This window comes from Rhineura floridana, chromosome 11, assembly GCF_030035675.1.
Source record: "Rhineura floridana isolate rRhiFlo1 chromosome 11, rRhiFlo1.hap2, whole genome shotgun sequence".
Lineage (NCBI taxonomy): Eukaryota > Metazoa > Chordata > Lepidosauria > Squamata > Rhineuridae > Rhineura > Rhineura floridana.
Genome location: NC_084490.1, coordinates 42,005,928 through 42,028,053, shown reverse-complemented (window position 1 = coordinate 42,028,053; position 22,126 = coordinate 42,005,928). Strand labels below are relative to the sequence as shown.

General features: G+C 45.2%; 1 protein-coding gene across 2 annotated transcripts in view; it reads right to left on the bottom strand.

Moving 5' to 3' along the window:
* Positions 1 to 2,687: 2,687 nt before the first annotated feature.
* Positions 2,688 to 22,126, bottom strand: part of SAMD14 (sterile alpha motif domain containing 14) — a 33,575-nt gene continuing 14,136 nt past the window's right edge. The window contains exons 3-10 of one of the 2 annotated variants that reach the window (XM_061588132.1): positions 16,258 to 16,415; positions 13,999 to 14,308; positions 13,221 to 13,308; positions 13,005 to 13,079; positions 9,011 to 9,170; positions 6,355 to 6,474; positions 4,623 to 4,778; positions 2,688 to 3,681 (exon numbers count right to left, since the gene is read on the bottom strand). In XM_061588132.1, coding sequence (XP_061444116.1) covers positions 3,520 to 3,681; positions 4,623 to 4,778; positions 6,355 to 6,474; positions 9,011 to 9,170; positions 13,005 to 13,079; positions 13,221 to 13,308; positions 13,999 to 14,308; positions 16,258 to 16,415 — 1,229 coding nt within the window. In that variant the 3' untranslated portion in view covers positions 2,688 to 3,519. The remainder of the gene's footprint in view (positions 3,682 to 4,622; positions 4,779 to 6,354; positions 6,475 to 9,010; positions 9,171 to 13,004; positions 13,080 to 13,220; positions 13,309 to 13,998; positions 14,309 to 16,257; positions 16,416 to 22,126) is intronic. The other variant, XM_061588134.1, reaches the window with a different exon arrangement.

The following is a 22,126-nucleotide window of genomic DNA, read 5'->3' as shown; positions in this document are numbered from 1 at the left end:
CCTGTGCCCCTGCTCTCACAATGCCTACTTCTAGGCCTACCCCTTTTAAAATTTCATCATTTCTTTGGTTTTTATCCCAGGGGGGAGGTTTATTCCAAACCGGACCTTTCTCAGCTCCTGTCGGGTTTCCCCCCTCAGTCAGTTTAAAAGCTGCTCTGCCACCTTTTTAATTTTAAGTGCCAGCAGTCTGGTTCCATTCTGGTTCAAGTGGAGCCCGTCCCTTTTGTACAGGCCCGGCTTGTCCCAAAATGTTCCCCAGTGCCTAACAAATCCAAACCCTTCCACCCGACACCATCGTCTCATCCACGCATTGAGACTGCGAAGCTGGTCCTGTCTGGCTGGTCCTGTGCGTGGAACCGGTAGCTTTCAGAGAAAGCCACCTTGGAGGTCCTGGCTTTCAGCATCCTACCTAGCAACCTAAATTTTGCTTCCAGGACCTCACGGCTGCATTTCCCCATGTCGTTGGTGCCAACGTGCACCACGACCACTGACTCCTTCCCAGCACTGTCTACCAAACTATCTGAACGACGGGCAATATCCGCAACCTTCGCACCAGGCAGGCAAAACACCTTGCGGTCTACACGCCCATCACACACCCCACTGTCTATGTTCCTAATGATCGAATCACCCACTACAAGGATCCCTCCACCCCCTGGAGATATATCCTCGGCACGAGAGGATAGCTGCTCATCCCCCAAGGAATGGGTCCCTTCTAAGGGATCGTGTCCCTCTTCCTCAGCTGAATGCTCTCCTTCCCCGAGACCATTGTTGTCCATGATAGCAGGAGAGCTATCATCGTTGGAGTGGGACACAGCTATAACGTCCCTGAAGGCCTCCTCCACACACCTCTTTGCCTCTCTCAGCTTTTCCAGGTCCGCCACCTTGGCCTCAAGGAAATGAAGTTCCCGGAGAGCCAGGAGCTCATTGCACCGAGAGCACACCCACGACTTCTGTCCAACAGGCAGATAGTCGTACATGCTGCAGGCGGTGCAAAACACTGGAAAGCCCCCACACCCCTGCTGGCTTCTTACCTGCATAGTTTTGTTTAAGGTTTATTACGTCAATGGGTTGGAGACTGTGGTTTAGTTGAAGTCAGGGAACAGACGGGCAGAGTGGGGGGCCCTGGCCTCCTCGCTCTGCTGCTTAACTCGCTCTGCTGCTTAACTCGCCTTGATGCTTCATCAGCTGGGGCTCCCTCTAGCTCGTGGAGACACCAGCTGTGAGGAGACTGAAGTGGGATCTTGAAGGTCTAGGGCACATTTCTCTCTGTGGATCACGATTTTAATGCCCGCTACCTACAAAATTCCATTTTTTAAAAAAAAATCCTCGGGCAAAAGATCCTTGTCTAGCCTGTCCCATTAGATTTCTGTTTATGAGGTGTTTGTCCACATAGGGCAATATTCCAAAATAACACACACACACCAACCTCCCACCAGCTGATTTGGTATAGTCCATTGTAACAGCTACATTCTACCACAGATGTAGCCCAGGCTTTATATTGGGAGGAGGTAACCATTGCTCCATTCTGCCTTGAGATTAAATGCTACATTCTCAAATTTTCTGACACTTCCCACCCTGATCTCCTAAAATGGAAATGGGACTTCAGCTCCCATCATCCCTGCCCATTTGTTATGCTGCCTGAGGCTAATAAGGGGGTGCAGTCCAAGAACATAAGGAGGGCTATAGGTTCTTGCACACTATGCTAACATTAAAACTCTCAGCATGTCAACATCTGCAAGGTTTTTGAACTGGAATCTCTCCCATCATCTCCATCAGGGGAGAGGAACACCTTGCCCACCAGGCTGTCGCATGCAGGTAATGCCCACCTGCCCTAAACCTGATGTCATATACAATGTCAGGTGTGGGGCAGGAAAAGGTGGGGCTTGGCCAAAAGGGGTGTTACAGGCACTGCTGATTGGCAGTGCTTGCAAAGCCCCATTGCACACCACTTTCCAAGTGCCTGAAAAGTAGGCAGGGCTTGCAAAGTGCTTCATAGGTCACTCCCTAAAAGCCCAACAGCCAGCTGGGAAGTGCTGTGCAAGCGGCTTTGACAGTCACTTTAGGTCAGATGACTGACAGCTGTCTTGCCTGTCAAAATTGTCCCATGCACTGGGTAGGGGCAGATAAGGCTCTGGCCATCAGGGCAAAAAAATCCCCCACCCTTCATCTACATCATGTTTATAGGAAGCATAACTAGAGCTATGCGTGCCTGAAGACAACTGCACCCATCTGAAACTTTGGGGAGGTAGGAGAGAGTCCATGAACGGTTGGTGGGGATTTGGACTGGAGACAGAGTGGGCAGCGAGAAGGGCCCTCTCCCTTTTCTCTTGCTTCCCATTCCAACCTCCTGAAGAGACTTTCAACTTCTGCTTTGTGTGTGTGTTTATGAAAGGCTGTTTAATACATTAGCTGTGTTCCTGTGTAATGTGTAGCTGGGCCTCTATGCATGATTAATTTTTAAAATTAGTGTGGCTGACCTTGATCTGGCCCCAAAGCAAATCTTCTGCTAAACCCCACAAGAACCCATTGTTTTTGGTGGTGGTGGTGGATGCAAAAAGAAAAAAAACTAAGGTAGACACGGAGCTGTCTACTCTTTATAACCCATTCCCACAGTCTACACCACAACTCTCCCTTCAGTGCAAAAAGCACATCCTGTAAACAATTTAAAACTGCTTTTATTCCTTGTGGTTTCTCGTTGTGCATCACCAGACATATATGGCTCTCTCACACAGTTTTTCCTCTTATTTGAGCCTGCCCCCCTTTCCCCACAATGCAGGTGTCTAGGCAGGTGTCAAGGGGGCCATGCCTGATTAGTCCTGATGCAGAATCTGTTTGGGGGTGGGTGGGGGAGGGGAAGACATACAGGGTACTGCTGTGCATTTGTCTCCTCCTGGTGCATTTCAGGAGATTGTGTGCGTGTCCGTGTGTGGTTTCTGCCTGTGAGGCAGCTGTGGCTCACCAGTGGCTCATAGGAACGGGATGGTGTGAGAGGCCACCTAATTGGCACTGAGCGTGAACGCTTCTAGGCCTCTGGCATGGGCAGCATCATTACAGGGGTAGACGTGACAGGAAAGTAAGGAGGGGTTATCTGAAGGAATTCACAGAGCAAGGGCTCAGTGTACAACAACAATATCGCCACCACCCTTCCACAGCACAGCAGGCAGGAGGGCTTGTTAGCCTACTGAACATGCGATTGGACAGTCCAGGCGCTGCGGGGGGACGACCATGTGCAGAGATACCACCCTCTCCATCTTCATGGCCCATCTTGCCATCAGCAGTGGTGCTTAGCTATCCCCACCGTGCCTGGGCCCACAGCAACTTCAGCCTTGCTGTAAACCCCACCCAAACCTGTAACCTTCAGCAGGACCCTACCGGCTTCTTGTCTCCCCTGTCCCCCCACTCTTTTCTGGTTGTAGATGATCCATCCCCCCCACCCTAGAAATGCTCCATCGGTGAAGAAGGGGAAGGGTGTAAGTCACGTGCACTGGGAACAATCATCCCCATGTTTCCCCTCTTTTTCTAACTCTTCTTCTGTTCCTGTTCCCGCTCTTTCTTCTTCTGTTTTTCCTTCTGTTTCTCCACTTTTTCCTGAGCTTTCTTCTCCTTCTCGACTGCTGCATTCAGCTCCTTCAGCTTTCTCTTTAGAATAGACCGATCATGGGCGTTGCTGACTCCCAGCGCCTGCGGGAAGGAAAACAGCAGGAGACTGAAGGAACAGGCAACACACACAATAGCGGGGTTTGTAGGGTCAGTAACGGCATCACTTCCTGCATTTGAAGCCTTCTCCTTCAGTCTCAATGAAGTAGAGATCAGCAGGTGAAGATACCATTATTGCTCTTAAGTTGGTTGATTATCGGTTCTGTGCTGTGGCATGACACTCAGGGTGGCACATCTGATCTCCTTTCCAGAGTCCCATCTTGGCTGGACCATAGCACTGTGATAAAGAGTTCATGCCTTGCTTATAGTAGGTCCCAAGTTCAATCCATCGTTGTTGTTTTTAAATCAGCAGGTGAAGGAAAAGCCCTCTACATGAGAAAGTCACTGCTAGTTAGAGCAGACTGGGGTAGCCACTGTGGCGCCCTCCAGATGTTTTGGACTATGATTCCCATCAACCCCAGCCAGCATAGCCAATGGTCAGGGAAGATGGGAAGCAATGCAACAATAGCTTGAGGGCACCACATAGGCTACCCTTGGAGTAGACAGTACTGGGTTAAATGGACAAATAGTTTGTTCTGGTATAAGGCAGCTTCATGGATCCCTATGACTCCTTGCCTTTCAAAAGTGCCTGCAGGCGTTTTAATTCTGCAGGTGCTCTCCTAAAGATTTTGGCATTGCACCATTTTGTAGCGTACACAAAAGTTCAAGAAGGGCCCAGTAGTAAATGCCCAAAATTAGGTTCTGTATTTTTATCTTGAACTTCATCTGTAAGATGGACAATTGCCATATCAGAAACTTACATTAGTAGCATAAACAATATAAATAAGAACACCTCCACCCACCCACTACCCAAATCAGGAAGCCACAAGTCTTCTGCAGTCTGCTAACGCAAGGACATCCCACCAGTAGTGATTTCAAAGCAGGACTGGATTGGATGTAAAAAACCCACCCACCTCCTCCATTACCTTCAGTTTGGTTCCATCAAGGAGCAGCAACTGATGGCCATCCACCTCCTGAGCAGCAAATTCTGCCATGTACTGTTCCAGGTTCAAGCTCTCCAACCACTGGCCCACTTTCTGAGTGCTCCATGTTGAAGCTGTGCTTAGAGGCTCATCCAGGAACTACAGAAAGGATTATGGATTAAGGGGGAGGGAATTCCAAGAAACCTGATCCTACAGATTGCTCTTAAGTTTTCCAAAGTCTAAACTCCTCCTCCTCATTATTAAAATCTGAAACGTACATCATTGATGCAACTGATTATTTTAGAGGGCTCTCCTGAACTTTGGGAAGTATCCAAGGGTGAACTTTGCCTTAGCAGAAAGCACTCCACTCACAGAAGGTGAGGCACCCAATTTTCACTGCTTCCTTCTACCTTAGCTCCCCTCCCAAACTGCTCTCCCAGAACCGTACAGGACATGGCATGGAGGGCTGCAGCAGTGGTGGTGGGAACTGGCAAAAACGTGATTGTGCCACTGGAAATACTTTCCATTAAGTCCACACCATTGGATGGAATTTACATTAATCCTATGTGTTTCATAAATTTGCAAGTTAAAAAGTTACTTCTGACATCTATCATTGCTTCTTTATAATGCTTCTTGCTGGGTTTACTTCCATTCTTACTTATTCCATTATATCAAGTCAAGTCTAATTTAATGCTGTAACTACAGGTCATAATGTACAAGCACACAAAAATATTCCATTATATATCAAGAGAGTCAAACTTTTAAATCCAATCTACTATCCGGTCTATACAACTGGAGTGATAATACAATTTGATGTTACAGAAGGAGAAACCTTAATCCAGGTATATTTGTAGTCAGTCAGTAGTAAGGGATGTAGTTTGTATAGTCTCAGAGGCCCTCATTATTTTACATGGTTCAACTCTGGTGAACCTTGGCTCAGGCAAAACCCTGAGAAACATTATATCAGGCGGCTGAGCCAAAACCAAGTGAGTTCAGAATCCAAGAAAAATTATGTATAAAAAATTACAAGTCCTTGGATCAGTGAAGGCTGGTGCCTGTTGGCACTGGTAGGCTGAAAGGCAGGGAGACCAACAGTAGGTGGAGCCAGAGCCAATGGCAGGCTATATAAGACACATGTGCAGTTGTACTGGTTTCAGTGCGTGCCCACCTCTGTGTTGTGATTCTGGAGGCACAAGGTGTCAATCAAACTCTGCCCCATTTTACTCCAGAACCTGGGATTTTTAAGATCGGATGCGTTTTCCCTTTCAGCCAGCTTCACACTGACTTCATAACTGTTTTGTCATCACTGCTCTCCTCTGCCCTGCTCCACCCACTGGTGTGCACATGGGGTCAATACGACGAAAAATGAATCAAACAATAAAGATGTATACAGTTGGGAACAGATTCGGTTCAAACTGCACCGACAAACATTCTTGTTGCTTTTTAAGGAGCTGATGTGCACGTAGCCATAGATGGAGCTAACTAATTCTGGTTTTGCCCCCATCTTCCTCCCTGCTGAGTTCTACAAGGGCAACACTGAGACTAAGGAGGAGGAGGTTGACAGCTAGTGTCATCCACTAGACTGGTTGGAAGTAAGAGGCAGGCAGAGCGTGGTGGGGCAGTGCCCCATTTGCCCTAAGGCGCCAGCCTCCACTGGCTTAAATGTAACAGCAAACTGGGACACGATACCTGCCTGAAGACACAGATGTGCCAGGGTACTGCTTGCCAAGCTTACCTCATCAGATGACTGCGACAGGGTGTGGTAGGGGTAGGAGCACTTGGGCTCAGGAGGGGCTGTGCTCAGAGTCTTCGGACTGCTGCTGGGAGGGGTGGAGTCATCGCTCAGGGTGGATTCCTATCAAAGAGGGGGAAACAGGGAAGGGTTAGGATAATGGTTCATTTCTTAAACAAGCTGCTGGGACGACAACTATCAAGTGGTCAGGAACAGCCCTGCAAGACCCGGCCTTTACTCTGTCTGGCCCATTTCCACCTGACCTGGGAGGCTGAGGCCCTGATTGACTTCAGCTACACAGGATGCTTCTGATGACCGAGGTGCCTAGAGACCACTGGGATGAGATATTGTTTAGGGGGAGTTGCTGGAGTTAAAATTGTATTATTTTTGCATTATTTTTGCTTTTTATCTCGTCTGTGTTCTTGTATTTTTATTGTGAGACCTTTCCTCTTTCAACAAGCCTTTTAAGTTGAGACCTATCCCAGTCTGCGTCTGTGTTAGAATCGCTTTTTAATATTTTTTTTAAATAATGTGTTTTTAACCCTTTTTTTAAAGATGTTTTTAAAGCTTTTTTTTAAAGTATTTAAAGTTGTTTTGTTTTAATGTATTTTAAGGTCTGTTTTTATGATGTTTCAAAGTGTTTTTAGTGTTTCTGTTTGCTGCCCTGGGCTCCTGCTGGGAGGAAGGGCGGGATATAAATCAAATAATAAATAAATAAATATCGGTGGGGTGTTTATTTTTATTGTATATTTATTCATATGAGCCTTTGTTTATTTTATTATTTAAGTTTTGTTCTGTTTTGCAATTCTTACTAAATTAACTTTTTCATGTTATGAGCTGCTGGGAGCATGGTTTACCATGGGAAAGTGGCATACAAACAAACAATTACGATCCTGGAGGGAAAAACACCAGCCTGGGCTGCTTTTGTCCCTTTAACAGGGATTTGACTGGCAAGGAAATGTTGCCTCGGTGCTCCACAGATTGGCAGCTTCCTCTCATTTTCTTGCTCAGCTAAGGGCATTTCTTAGTGAATGACATCTAGCGATTGGCATTTTAGCATGTGTTTTTAAATTGCTTTTAAAAATGTGTTTTTAAATTTGTATATTTGTTTTTAACGTTTTTAATTGTTGTAAACCGCCCAGAGAGCTTCGGCTATGGGGCGGTATACAAATGCAATAAATAAATAAATAGATAAAGGGCACTTTCTGTGCCACACTTACTACCTAATGGAAGCCAAGCGTGAAAGGTGGGTATGGAGGGGGAGAGAAGGATTAGGCTAGGGCACAGGGTATAAGAAAGAAAGAGGTGGGAGAGGGAGAAGGGATGCTCCCTCTCCTCAATTCTGTGTGTGTTAGAGAGAGAGAGCACATGTTTGTATACAATACACATGCTTTTATACAATAGCATGTGTGGGGCAGGAGGAAAGGATGCAAGCATTCTGGTCTATATAAATATATGGGTGAGGATCAAGCCAGTTAAAACATGAAATGTGTGGTTGCATTTCACATATCTGTTCTGTAAAGGTGTGTGTGTCTGTGTGTTCAGGATTGGAACTGCGGCTCATACAGTAGGGCCCCGCTTATACGGCGGGTTCCGTTCCGGACCCCCGCCATAAAGCGGAAATCGCCGTAAGGCGGAACCCCATTGAATTTAATGGGGCGCGTTGTGCAAAAATGCTGCAAAAATGCCGCAAATGCCGCAAAACCGGCTTTGAAAGAGGGGAGGAAAGCCGCCACATTAGCGGAACACCAGGAAGCGGAGCGCCGGTAAGCGGGGCCCTACTGTATGAGGTTTTAACTCTTTCACACTGTACTGCAGGCCCAATAAAATCACTCCCATCAAGCTGCTATTCCCATAGAACAGCAACTTGGGGGGCAGGATTCTCATCAGGAGCTTAGCACGGAAGGAAAGTGAGGAAAGCCCTCCTTGCTTGCCCCCATCCATGTTCTGATTGCCTCCTCCCCCACCGGAGCAGCTGCTATCCTTTAAACAGCAACAACAGAATACGTTAAATGCAATCACATATTTCACATATCATCTGCTCAGGCCATAATGCATTTGTGGATTATGAGTGCAAGCACATGCTTGACAAAGAAAGCATAAGAGCAGTGTTTCTCAACTAGTGTGCCTCCAGATGTTGTTGGACCACAATTCCCATCTTTCCTGACCATTGGCAATGCTGGCTGAGGCTGATGGGAGTTGTGGTCCAACAACACCTGGAGGCACACTGGTTGAGAAACACTGCATTAGAGAAATGAAGGAATGAAGAAATGACAGAATAAAGAAAAGCATGTCTTTCCTCCCCCTGCTCTCCACTGCAATTTCTTGAGAGTCCCCATTTGCTAGGCTCAATAGAGCCAAGTCTAGGCATCTCTGGCTTAGCTTGCTGGCAAAGCTACTAATAAAAAAAGCAGTTCAGCAGTATGCAAGAAACCTTTGTGCAAGGTTTGGGGTTCAGTTTTTTGGCAATCAACTTGCAAAACCTTGTATCTGGGGTATATGTATATCCATCTCTGCATTAGCATGCACAAATTTGTGTCCTCTTTTTTGGCAACCCAGCTCCGTAACACAAACCGCTCTTTCTCGGCCTCACCACATCAGCACGAACAGTGCACTAGTATGGGGCACCAACCCATTACCCAACAGATGGATTCACAACCTGGGACGCAGATTTCTTGCGGCTGAAGGCCTCATTCTTGGGGGAGGAGGTGGGGGAGGCAGTGCTTCCTGAGGAGGCGGAGCCTTTACTGCTATCCATGAACCAGGAGAAAGGCATGAAGGGTGAGGCAGAGGAACGACTGGAGCCCTCCATCAGGTCCCTGCAGGAGAGGGGACAAATATTAACAAGGAAAGGGGGTTATTAAGCTGATAATGTCTAAGAAAATCGATTGTAAGAAAAATTTGGAAGGTCATGGCATTAAGAGAGACTCCATTGGAATGATGGTCTAACTTTATGCAATATTGGAATCTGAGAACTAGTGATCAAGATGTTGGAAAACTAGTACCAGATATAATTTTAATCATATAAATGAGAAACTATAGATAATCTGAACTGATCTATAATAATTATAATTGTTAAAAGAATCAATTGTATGATTTTTTTATTTAACTACATGATTATTTCCTTATTCTATTACACCCTCTGTACAAAATTCATTTTTAAAATAAACCTTTAAATCTTTTTAAAAGTAAGCTAATAATAGGATCAGGAAGGGGAGGGGGCAGAGTCCAAGTATGAAAAATGGTCAGCAGCTGATTAGTTTCACATGCATCCTTCTGTTCCCTCAGCACAGTTGTGAGATTTCCAGACAACTAAGTCATGATAAGGCCCTAGAAAGAGCCACGCAGTTCCACTCCTGACTCTGATATTTCATTTAAATGCCTGCCAGGCCCCATTCCAGAAGGTGTCTTGGATACCAGATTCCAGAAAGTACCACTGCAATCCAATGGACTTTATATTGTCATGCCACATTGGTGCAAGAGGCTTCCGAGGATATGCAAGAAGGCTTACCATGTCATCAAGGGCTCCAGAACGGGTGGAACCATACCAGGGTCTGTTAAATTCTCTGTTTCCGTGTGGTTCTATCGACAGGTGACAGTTTTGAAATTAAATTCTGTGTGTGCAGAATTTGGTGGTAGCAATTGCTTAAACTTGCATGAGCACCAGAGATGATGATGATTTATGCCTACCCTTCACCCAGAGGTCCCACGGCAGGTCACAAAGTTTTAAATTATATCACTAAAAATGGTTAAAAGCAACCTAAAATCACATTGTTAAGCTTCCATGAGGTGGCCTGTGGAACATAAGAATCATTGGCCTGTTACAATCGGGCAAAGTGGGTCAGTCAATGAGTTAAAACATTTTTAGTTGATTAATCACTTGGCTTTTAATTGATTCATCACAATTAATCAATTGTAATTTTATGCTTTTAATGGACTATGCTGTTTTTAATATTTTCATCTGTTTTGGATTATTGAAAGTATTGTGAATTGTATATTGTGTTTGTGCATTAACTATGTTGTTATTAATTTGTTTTCATAAGCCTCCTTTTAAGGAAAGGTTTCCTAAAAGGCAGGGTATAATTTATTTAAATGCATAAATATATCAACTAAATAATACCTTAATCACATTGAAATACATTTCTATTAAGGTAGCAAGTATGAAAAATGGTCAGCAGCTGATTAGTTTCACTTGCATCCTTCTGTTCTCTCAGCACAGTTGTGAGATTTCCAGACAACTAAGTCATGATAAGGCCCTAGAAAGAGCCACGCAGTTCCACTCCTGACTCTGATATTTCATTTAAATGTCCGCCGGGCCCCATTCCAGAAAGTGTCTTGAATACCAGATTCCAGAAAGCACCAGAGAGAAGCAGGAGGCTGCTTCTGCAATCCAGAACAGGCAACTGATGGAAGGAAACAGTTCTCTTAAGTGGGAGATAACTTGCATTTCATGCGACCCCTCGTTCTTAAAAGGAGAAAGGCCACTTTTAAAATCTGAGAATCTACACTATAGAATATTCATTGAACACAAGTACATCAGAGCTATAAAGATTGTGGTGCAGAAGATCCAAGTTAAAAAGAGATTATTGTAATCCTCAAAATCATCACCTAATGACTGTAATATTTCAGGCATAGTTCTTTTTATTCTTATTCTTTTTTAGCAAAGTGTTTTTTTATTGTTGTTCAGTTTGAAGTGTGATTGTTTTTGCTTTGAATTCCAAAATGCTTATTCAAAATGCAGTTGCTGTTTTTAAAAAAGATGTGTCAGCATCGAGCTCTTCAGCTGCTGTGCTTGTTGCTAGATGGAGCCATTGTGTTTTCCTTTCACCCTGATCCTTGACATATTTTGCCTGTTACTTTTTGGATACAAAGAAAATCCTTTTGTTTGAAGCTTCTTAGATTTAGATAGCGAAGAGGCAGCTAAGCATTCCTGCCAGTGAGACCTGCAGGTTAATATCCCCTTCAGTCTCCATCCCAATTAACCGGGTGACATACACTAATGTGCAATGAAAGCTTTGATTCATTAACCCATAGATTAAAGCTTGCCAAGCTGCATAGGGGTGTGTGTGAAGGGAGGGAAACAATATTGTCCTAGTTTTGTTTGGAAAAAATAGGGAAATTTGGGGATAAATGTGATGAATTGCAGTATTTACTTGACAATCACATTTGATTATAATCTTTGGGCTCATAAATAACATGTAATGTGCAAAACCGAAAATGATCTCAACATTTTAATGATGTCAGTACAATTGAGAAATCAAGGTTGTGTTGATTTAAACAGTTTGCACTTTTAATGAATGAATTAACCTCTGCCCTAAGATGGCCATGCACCCAAATTTACAGAGCACAGTCTTCTATCTGTAGAGCTGTCAGAGGACAGTCCTCTATTTGAAGGAGTCTTCTATTTGATGGGCTGCATGATCCAAGACCAGTTTAAAGATAAAGAACCCTAAGAACGGAAAGCAAAGGGCCAAGAAGTTGACCATCATCAGTTTGCACCTAGACAGGAGACTGAACAACTTACACAGGCCCCCTAGGCACAGTCTTCCCCACGATGGTGAGATGTATTTTATTTCTATTTGAATTAAATTAATATATGCCATCTTTTTGGGTGATGCATTTTCTTTCTTTTTTGTGATGTCACTACCCTGATTAACAGTAGAAAGATTGTACTGGAAGAGCTGGTAATTTAAGACTTTCAGGTGCACATCACATGTCACATCACAAGGTCAGTCTGGACTGGGCACCCTTCTACCCTTCCTCTCCTATACTTGTGTGTGCACTCACACTTTCTGAACAGTTCCATTTGATCTGCTACCCCACCTCATCCTTGCCACTGATTATAATTGTGGGGCTTGGAGGAATGAATGAGGCTTGTATACTGTGGGTTCTAAGTCACAGCAGGATGCTCTGTGCTCTGACCAACTCTGTGCTTTAGGCTCCCCCAAATTAATTGAGGGAGCCTACAGCATTGAGGGAGCCTACAGCATTAGCCAGTGTGGTGTAGTGGTTAAGGTGTTGGACTATGACCCGGGAGACCAGGGTTTGAATCCCCTTATAGCCATGAAGCTCACTGGGTGACCTTGGGCCAGTCACTGCCTCTCAGCCTCATGAAAACCCTATTCATAGGGTTGCCATAAGTCAGAATTGACTTGAAGGCAGTACATTTACATTTTTTACAGCATTTTATCACAGTGCGATATGCTTCAGTCAGAGTGATGATGTCATCAAATCTTCTCCCTAACCATGACTCCTATCCCGAGACCTTGAAAAGCTACTGTCAATTGCAGTCGTCAAGTCTGTGGTAGACGTACAAATAGTCTGACCTGGTATAAGGCAGTTTTTATGTACAAGCAACACAGTGCAGGATGGGGAGGAAGCTTAAAATATCCAGATTAATCATGCCACCTCTCTGCCCCAAAATTCCTATCATAATAGGACCCGGAGCTTGAATTAAGGCCGTCTTCTGAGTCATTGCTAGAGGCATCTTATTTGGACTCAAGACCACACCGTTTTCTTGGTGGACATTTCTGATGCCCCAAGGTGTGTGTGTGTGTGTGTGTGTATGTATGTATCACCCACTTTGCAAATAACTGTAGGGTACAACAAGAAATTAATTGGGAGGAGCCTTAGGAAATTCAAAAATTGCTTACCTGTTGCCCATGGAGAGCCGATTGCTCCCTTTTTCTTTCCTGCTTTTTCCAGAAGATGCTCTTCTGAGGGTGACCCTGCGGGTAGGGAAAGGGATAACTGGGCACATACGGAAGAACTTGGCACCATTCTGAGACAGGTAGAAAGCACATGGGCAGAACTGGACATGAAAGGAGCCCCAAGGAAACAAAAGAAGTAGCACAGCTTCAAAGACTCACCCTAAATCCAGAAACTTTCGCCGGGTTTTCTTGTCGAGCCCAATAGTGGGGCTTGCAGGCTCTGGTGGACTCGTGTCCTGGCTGTCGTCTGCAAAGGGAAATGGGGCAGGGAGGTGAGGGGAAAGGAAGCGTTTTATTTCTGAAATGAGAAGTGCTTGGGCCAAAGCCTGGCTCACAACTGAGTTGGCAGGCACTGACACTTTTCCTTCCAATCCCAGAGAAGTGGGGGCTGGCTAAGTGAAGGAAAGGCATTCTGCACATGCTCAGGAACTCTGTCTTTTCGAACACTGCTTCTCATACTCTGCACCCATAGCTTGGCGTTGGAAAATTAAGTTCTGAAATGAAGCCCTGGATGGAATTAAGCCTTGGGAAGAAGTGCAGAGAAAATTATTCAAGAGCAAGTTTATTAAGGAGCAAAAATATGCTACACGTTTATTTTCTTTAAGACCTAACGGGATCTTTCTGAGCTATAACCTTCTCTGCATCAAGTCAATCTAGAAAGAGATGCAGGTAGGCAGCAGTAATGGCTGGTAGCTCCATGCCAGTTGTGCAGGCTAATCCATTCCAGGTTTTAGCTGAAACACCTTGGATAGCTCCTTGAAAGCTCAGACTAAAATCTGGAGCGGATTCCACTGCCCCACTGACATGGAGCCACCAGCCGGCACTGGTAGGTCATGCATCTCACAGGATTGCACCATATGCACTTTTTCTCTCTACAACCCTCCTTGTGGAAAGGACTATGTCTCCCCCAACTCCCAAATGCCCAGAGCCAGCTTACCTCCACTGTGCCTCTCTCTGCGTGCATAGATAGGCGAACTGTCTGAACTGTGGCAGGACTTGGGTGAAGAGCTGGTAGGGGTGCCCCCTAAGGCTTCCTGGGAAGAGGTGTTGGTCAGAGGTCGATAACGGATGAGAGGTGACGAAGCATGCTCCTCCTGTTCCAGCGACCGTCGGACTGTCGGGGCATCAAAGGAGAATTCAGCAGTGCGGGTGAAGGGTGAGGAACCAGAGAGGGGCGATGAGGCCTGGAGTGAACCATGAAGAGGGGACCTCAGGCGGTGGAGTGGACTTCCACAGCTATCGCCCGCCTGCAGAGGAAAGCAGAGAGCAGATAGAAGGGGTCCAGCTGCTGGGGACATTCTGGCAGAAGTCATACGTGCCTCCCACCTGGTGGACCGGGGGCCCCTTCAAGAAGCACTTAGGAGGGAACACTCAACCATCTCACCATCCACGGTGCACGTTCCTTGTTAAAAACACTCAGTTATTGTTTTTGGCAGGGAATACATTACTCTTTTTTTCTTATACAGGGCCTAGCATGTTCTCAGTTCTAAATGAATCTGGAGGATGCCCATATAGATATGAGACAGTGTGATTTAAGCTTTTTGTCTATCCTACCCAAGAAGTGGTGACAAAAGCTAAGGAAACTTTTTTTTTTAAATCAGGTAAAACTATATTTGAAATTTGTCTCAGGCCAGCCTTCCCCAACCTGCTGCCTTCCAGATGTTTTGGACTGTAACTCCCATCATCCCCAGCCACCATAGCCAATGATAAGAGATGATGGGAGTTGTAATCCAACAACTGGAAGGCAACAGGTTGGGGAAGGCTATCATAGGCTGTTCCTTGATTTTTTAAAAAATTATTGCCACCCATTTCACAGAGTATCTCCTTATTGGTTAAATAAATGGGTGAAAACTATCAAGCCATTTATGATTTTATATATAAAAAACAACTCTAACAGCTGGACAGGGCACAGGTTCAATCCTACAACCTGTTTCTTTTAAAAGCTTTTGATAAACCACTGAAAATGAGAAATAGTAGTCTGCGCCTGATGATATTTGTACCATGACTTGGCCCAACACAAGGAGGGGAGGGAGGGCATGCAGCTCCTCCCCATCTCTCTTGTGCACATGGGGATGTATTGTCCAAATGCCACATTCACATATACTCAAAAGTCACATGGTTGACTTTCCAATTGAATCAGGAACCACACAATTTCCCCCCTCATGCATGACAAACTGCACACATACAGATGCCATCTGGACATGCTGTCCCCATATGTATAGGTGGGGCAGGTGTCCTGGATGCTTAGTGTAGTAGAGATGGGTGCATTTGCTCCCCTCCAGTGTTGGGCCTGGTTGGGGTGGAGGTATCATCCAACGGAGCCCACTGTTTCACAGAGAACCTTTAGAGTTGGAAGTGACCTAAAAGATCATGCAGTCCTACACCCTGTCAATGCAGGAAATCTGCTTCAGCATCCCTAACCGGTGACCATCTAGCCTCCGCTGAAAAAACTTCTAGCAAAGGAGAGGCAGAATGCCTTCTGAGGCAGTCTGTTCCATAGCTGAACAGCTCACACTGTTCAGATCTTCCTCACGTTTAGTCAAAATACTCTTCTAATTTGAACCTATAATCCAGAGATGGATAACTGGATCTGGCTGGTGAGCCAGATTCCAAATTTTCCCACCCCTCTGGGCCAACTTCCAAACTTCCCCACCTGCTGTGGGCCGACTTTGACAGGGGGGTGGGTCAAGACACTTTTCAGTCACCTGGTTTACAGGAAATTACCTCGTGGGCTAATTAGGCCCGTGGGCCAGAGATTCCCCACCAGTGCTGTAAATCATATTCCACGGAAGGGCTGTAACTCAGTAGTGGAGCATCTGCCTTGCATCCAGAAGGTCCCAGGTTCAATCCTTGGCCTCTCCAGGTAGGGCTGGGAGAGACTACCTGCCTGAAATCTTGGAGAGCAGCTGCCAGTCAGTGTTGATAATACTGGGCAAGATGGATTAATGGTCCAACTCAGTATGAAGCAGTTTCCAACATTTAAGATTTTCTAAGGCTGGATTGTGGTAGATGCATTGACTGATCTAGTCCGGTGGTGCAGGAGTTCATTAGAGTGCAAGGCACAACCAAAGAACCCTGCCTGCAGCTCTTCTTTTACAAGACTTTCTTGGAGGCTGAACAAATTTCTAGAGGTACAAGTAGCAAGGCAGACACACGACGAGAATTATGCATAGGTAGGCAGCACCTGGGCACCAACCTTCTTCTCCAGGATCTCATCCCCTTCCGTGGAGCTGACGCTGTCGCTCAGACGGGACCGAGAGGGACGCTGCCGTCTGCCCTTGGCGGAGAGCTGGGCCCGGGCCTTCTGCAAACTGCTGTCCAGCCTCTGGGTCTCTGGAATCACATCATTAAAATCTGGGAGTGAAAGAGAGAAACGGGAAGGATGGCAGTGGGGGGCAGAGTGGGGGAGAGGGCAGCCAAGGAAGCGCGAGAGTGAGAGGAAGAGAGAAGGTGCAAGGTGATGTGAGAGACAAAGGCAGCCATGGGAGGAAGTATGGCGTGCAGTGTGGTGGGAGGCATAAAGGGGGGTGCGCGGTGACAGATGCAACATAAAAGAAGGGAAGGGGGAGGGTAAACGGTTAAAATTAAACCCGCAGAGTAGGGGACACAGAAAAGGTGTGGTGGAATGGAGGGTAAGAAGGGAAGGAGACACAGAGAAAGTGTTCAGAGAAGAAAAGAACACATCATCATTCAGCATCATCCTTTCAAAATACATGACCAGAGGATGGCCTTGGCCTCCCATGACAAAACAGGCTACTGCACTTTTAGGGCTGGCATCATGGTACAGCTACTGATATGTGGAGACTCATGTCACTTGCCTCTACTGCAGGGGTGGGGAACCTGTGGCCCTCCAGGCATTGTTGGACTCCAATTCCCATCAGCCCCAGCCAGGATGGTCAGTAGTGTGGAACAACGGGGAGTTGTAGTCCAGCAGCATCTAGAGGGCCACTGATTCCCCGCAGATGCCCTTCTGAGTTATTTCTTGACATGATGGGCCATTGTTGTGATGCAGCTTGCTGGGCAAATGTGGCCGTTTTTTCCATGTTGCTTCTGCTCATTACCCTCTCTACAAGTTTTGTAGTGGTGTGGAGCCCCTTGAACATGAGCAGTCCATCATGTGGACATTGCATTGGCAGAGCAAACTGCTTGTGTGTGAGAATGCACTCCATTCATGTGCCCTAAGTCTTGTTTTATTCATGCGTCTGTCCTGTTACTGTGCAAAGCAGGAAGCAGAGAGGCCCTATTTGCACTCTACATTTAAAGGAGTATCATACCACTTTGAACAGTCATGGCTTTCCCCAAAGAATCCTGGGAATTTTGTTAAAAGTGCAGAGTTGTTAGGAAGTCCCTATTCCCTTCACAGAGCCAGTCTTCAGAGATCCCTGGGAAGAGGGATTGATTGTTAAACCGCTCTGTGAGTGGAATAGGGGTCTCCTAACAATTCTCAGAACCCTTACCAAATTCTTGGGGGAAGCCATGACTGTTTAAAGTGGTATAACACAGCTTTAAATGTATAGTGCAGATGGGACCAAAGTCAAATGATAACAACAAAAGAGATATGTGAATGAGAGAAGCTCTCAGGGCTATCTCCAAGTTTGAGGGGGCTCTTAGCAGAATGCCCTCCATGCATTCCCAGGCCATAACAGCAGCAACAGCCATAATTTTAAGATTCCCCACAGTGCCATGGTGAGATGCTACAGTGAGTGTTTAGGGTTGCCAGGTTCAGGGCCTGAGACTGATCCTGTATCTTTAGGAGAAGAGAAAGTCAGCCAAGTGCAAGTGTTCTTGCAAAACTATAATGGGAAAAACCACAAGGTGGAATTCTCCCTTACCCCTGCACAACTTTTAAAGATACAGAAGACCTTTTGGAGGCTGGGCCTGGCAACCAAGAGGTCTTCTGTATCTTTAAAAGTTGTGCAGGGGAAGGGAGAATTCCACCTTGTGGTTTTTCCCATTACAGGGTTGCAAGTACACCTGCACTTGGCTGACTTTCTCTGCTCCTAAAGATACAGGATCAGTCTCAGGCCCCGGGCCTGGCAACCCTATGGGTGTTCCAGGGCATTTTGAAAAATTTAAAATGGTGGCTCATAGCCATCCACCCAACAGTGTAGGAGGCCTAGGGCAGATGTCAGCTCCAGGGAACTATGCTGTTGCCTGGGAGCTCTCTTCTCCCCACAGTTCATCCCCGTGATCTGCCCTCTCAGGCACATAGATATACATACATTTATTTTACAGCAATACATAGAGGGTTGTAGCCAATGCTACTTCTACTCAGAGTAGACTCACTGAAGTTAATGGACATGACTAATTTAGGTCCATCATATCAGTGGGTACTTTGATCAGGACTTAGTTAGAGACAACCCTGAATGCTGCAATGGCAGAAAAAATATTAGAGCTGTGTACAAATATATATGCTATAAAAATGTGCAGTATCACAAATTACCATTTAACTGTAAAAAAAAGTTTTTTTTTAACTATCTGTGTGAATCTGTTTTCAGTACATGTCTAAAGGTAATAATGAGGGTGCCTGCTGCAAGGGTGGGAAAACTTTGGCTCTCCAGACATTGCCAAACTACAACTTCCATCAGCCCCAGCAAACATGGTCAGTGGCCAGGGATGATGGGTGTTGAAGTTCAGCAACATGGAGAGGGCCAAAAGCTCCCCACACGTGCTGTATAGGAAGAGCATTCCCAAAGACTGGGCCGATGGTACTGAAGGCTTGGTTTTGTGTGGACATCAGGTGAGCCTCACCAACTCTGGGGATAATCAAAGATGCTCCTGCAGATGATTTCAGTAACTGAGCTGGGGTAGAAGTACATTTAAAATAACCAGAGGAGACAGACTTCTAGGAGGTAAGATGTGGGGAACTTTCAGCTCTTCTCACCCCTGCTCCCTTTTGGTTTTAAAATTACACTCTGCTCACACACACCCCTCACTTCATACACAAACAGCCAAGACAGATGAATCACAAACATGGCTGCCAGTATATCTAATTTGGCCCTCAGGTCCTGTTTTGAAAATGGGTAGGGGTGGTGTTTAAAAACAGCAACCAACAACTGACTGGATGCAAATCCTGAAGTCAGGGCTAGCTCTGCAATTTGGCAGATTTTAGGTGTTACAAAAGGATAGCAAATTGTTATTGTTTTTGTTATTAGGTATTGCAAAAGGATAGCAAGTTGTTGTCATAACTCTTCCTTTTCCAAGGGAGTAGCACTTGTGGGATTTCTTGACCTCAGCTACCAAAATAACTAGACCATACTTGGGTATTGTACACCTTGACTTGGTGAGGAGGGCATCAATGCTTTTTTACCTCAGGTAGCAAAATGTCTTAGGTCAGGTCTGCGTAGAATACTGGGACTACATCATCATCATCATCATTAATAAGAATAAGTTTTCTTATTACAGTTTTTACAATCAGTGTTCTGGGTTGTGTGGCTTATGATTTTAACTTCTGTTGCAAGCCTTTTCAAGGATGTACAGAAATGGGATAGAAACATCTTAACTAAATAATAAAATAGAGGCTTTCAGCATGGTATGGAGCAGCCTTTCCCAACCTTTGGGTCTCCAGATATTCCTGGACTACAGTTCCCATAATTCCTGACCATTGACCATGCTGGCTGGGGCTGATGGAAGTTGTAGTTCAGCAACATCTGAGGACCCAAAGGTTGGGAAAGGCTGGTATAGAGAGTTATGAAAAATTATTTGTGAGATATCCACCATCTCCCACCCCCATTCTGGATGATATTGGAAGTTTGCAATATCCAAATTGTGGGATAAAGAAATGTACATTTCAAACGTTGAAATTCTATGACAAGTTACCTATTATTTATTTAGACTATTTCTATACTGCTTAATATATAAAGATATCTCTAAGTGGTGTACAAGAAAAAAAAAGAACACAAGAAGTATTATAAAAAGACAGTCGTCAAATGTTTATTGCTGTAGGTCTCATATATTGTTTAATATTGAACACCCGCATAGTGTGGCCCTGTGTCCTATATTAGAGGGCAGTCTTCTGTTTGAAGGGTTGTCAGATAAGGCGGTCCTCTGTTGGGACTGTGCTGCCCAGTCTGAGTCCAGTTTAAAGTTCAAGAACCATAATAAGGGAGAGCAAGCAGGGGCCTTGAAGTTGCCCCTCAAGAGTGGGCAGCACCTGGAGAGTAGATGGAGCAGGCACACAGGACATCTGGTCACAGTCTTCCCCACTAACTTGAGATATATGGTATTTCTATTTAAATTATAGTAATGATTTCTAAATTTGCATCTATACATACAAATCAGCAGCTGCCAATTTTATGCAAATATGTACCTTTTTTTGTCCTGCTTTGGGTGTGTGTGATGGATTTCCTCTTTCTTGGGGATGCATAAGTGGGCACCCTACGTCCACTGCAAATCAGCTGTCAAAACACTGTTACAAGTCACACACAGTCAAATACTGGATGTAACACACACACACACTAACTTGAATTACCTGTGCTTAATATAGTTGCTTTATGTCTACTCAAAAGCAAGCTCTATTGAGTTCGATGGACCTTACTTCCAGATAAGAGTTGTATCCAGTACTAGTCCTACTCAGAGTTGACCCATTGAAGTTAATGAACATGACTAAGGGTTTGTTATTTATTTATTATTTCATTCATATCCCACCTCTTCCCACAAACTGGGATGCAAGGTGGCCTTCAAAAATTGAAACATACAGATAAAATACCACCCTCACTGAGGTTCATTAATTTCAATGGGTCTACTCTGAGTAGAACACAACCCTAATTGCAGCCCAAGTTTTGCATACAGAGATATTTCTTTTTCATTCAAGTCTACAGATTTTTTTTTCTTCAAACCCAGATGTACCTGAGAGATACATACAGACATTTTCCTTATTGTGGGGGTCACATGAAGTCCCCCATCAACATCAACACAACAGCCACCCTCTTTAGACCCCAGCTAAAGCCAGTCCTGCTCTGTGATCACAACCGGCCTCCGGAGAGATGCTCCGCCTTCAGAACAATGGACACGCAGGCCTGCCGAGGCTTGAGTCCTGGAGCCTCACAGCCGGCGGGTGCTCCCACCCCAGCCCCCCGGGAGGAAGGAGAGGCAAGAGAAATGGTGGCAAGCCGCAGCAGGGGAGCGATAACCTTTTACCTGCTTGTCACCCTCCTCCACGATCAACATAATTTCAGTTTTCTGACACTTTTATAGAGCGGGGAGGGCGGCTTATGGGCTTCCCTTGGTGAATTTTATACTGTGTTTATGTATACGTTTATGTATATGGATATTGTTTCTGTATTTTGCTTTGTAAATTAATTTGATTTTTTAAATTGTACCTTGTGTATTCTACTGTAAACCACTTTGAGATCTTTTAGATAGTAAGTGGTCTATAAATGGAAATAATAATATATGCACCTCTGTTTCTTTCTCTCTCTCTCACACACACACACACATTGTTGTCTACGCAAACTCTTTATTTGTTCTCTTTCCTCCCTCTGCAAATACACATTCAACATCCTTCAGGGAGGAGAACTATAGAATTGTATGTTTGCAGTGGTGGCTGGTGGCTTCATGTCAGCGGGGCAGCGGCTTTAGGCTTAACTTTCAAGGAGCCATCCAAGGTGCTTCCACTGCCTCACTGACACGGAGCCACCAGCAGCCACTGTGTATGTGACATTTAGTCTGCGGGAATGGCTGAAGAAAGATTAAACACCCTCCCTTCTTGCCACTTCTCTGTTATCAATGATGTCCTCCTGAAGTGGCTTTTAAAACAAACAAAAAGGGCTGTCAGATTACAGTTACACACGTTTGCAGGTAGTTTGGTCACAAACCTCTGCCCCCTCACGCACAGATTCTAATTCTGAGACTGCACCATTCATTGGTACATACCTCTCTCTCTCTCTCTCTCTCTCTGTCTCTCTCTCTCTCACACACACACACACTAACTTGTTCATACACTGCCTTAAATGCTCAAATTCTGCCATACACACAAAATTGCACTACTGTGTGATTCTGACTCCCCTGCAATTTGCTATATGTGTCTGCACACCTTCTCAACAGCACCTTCCCTGCATACAGAA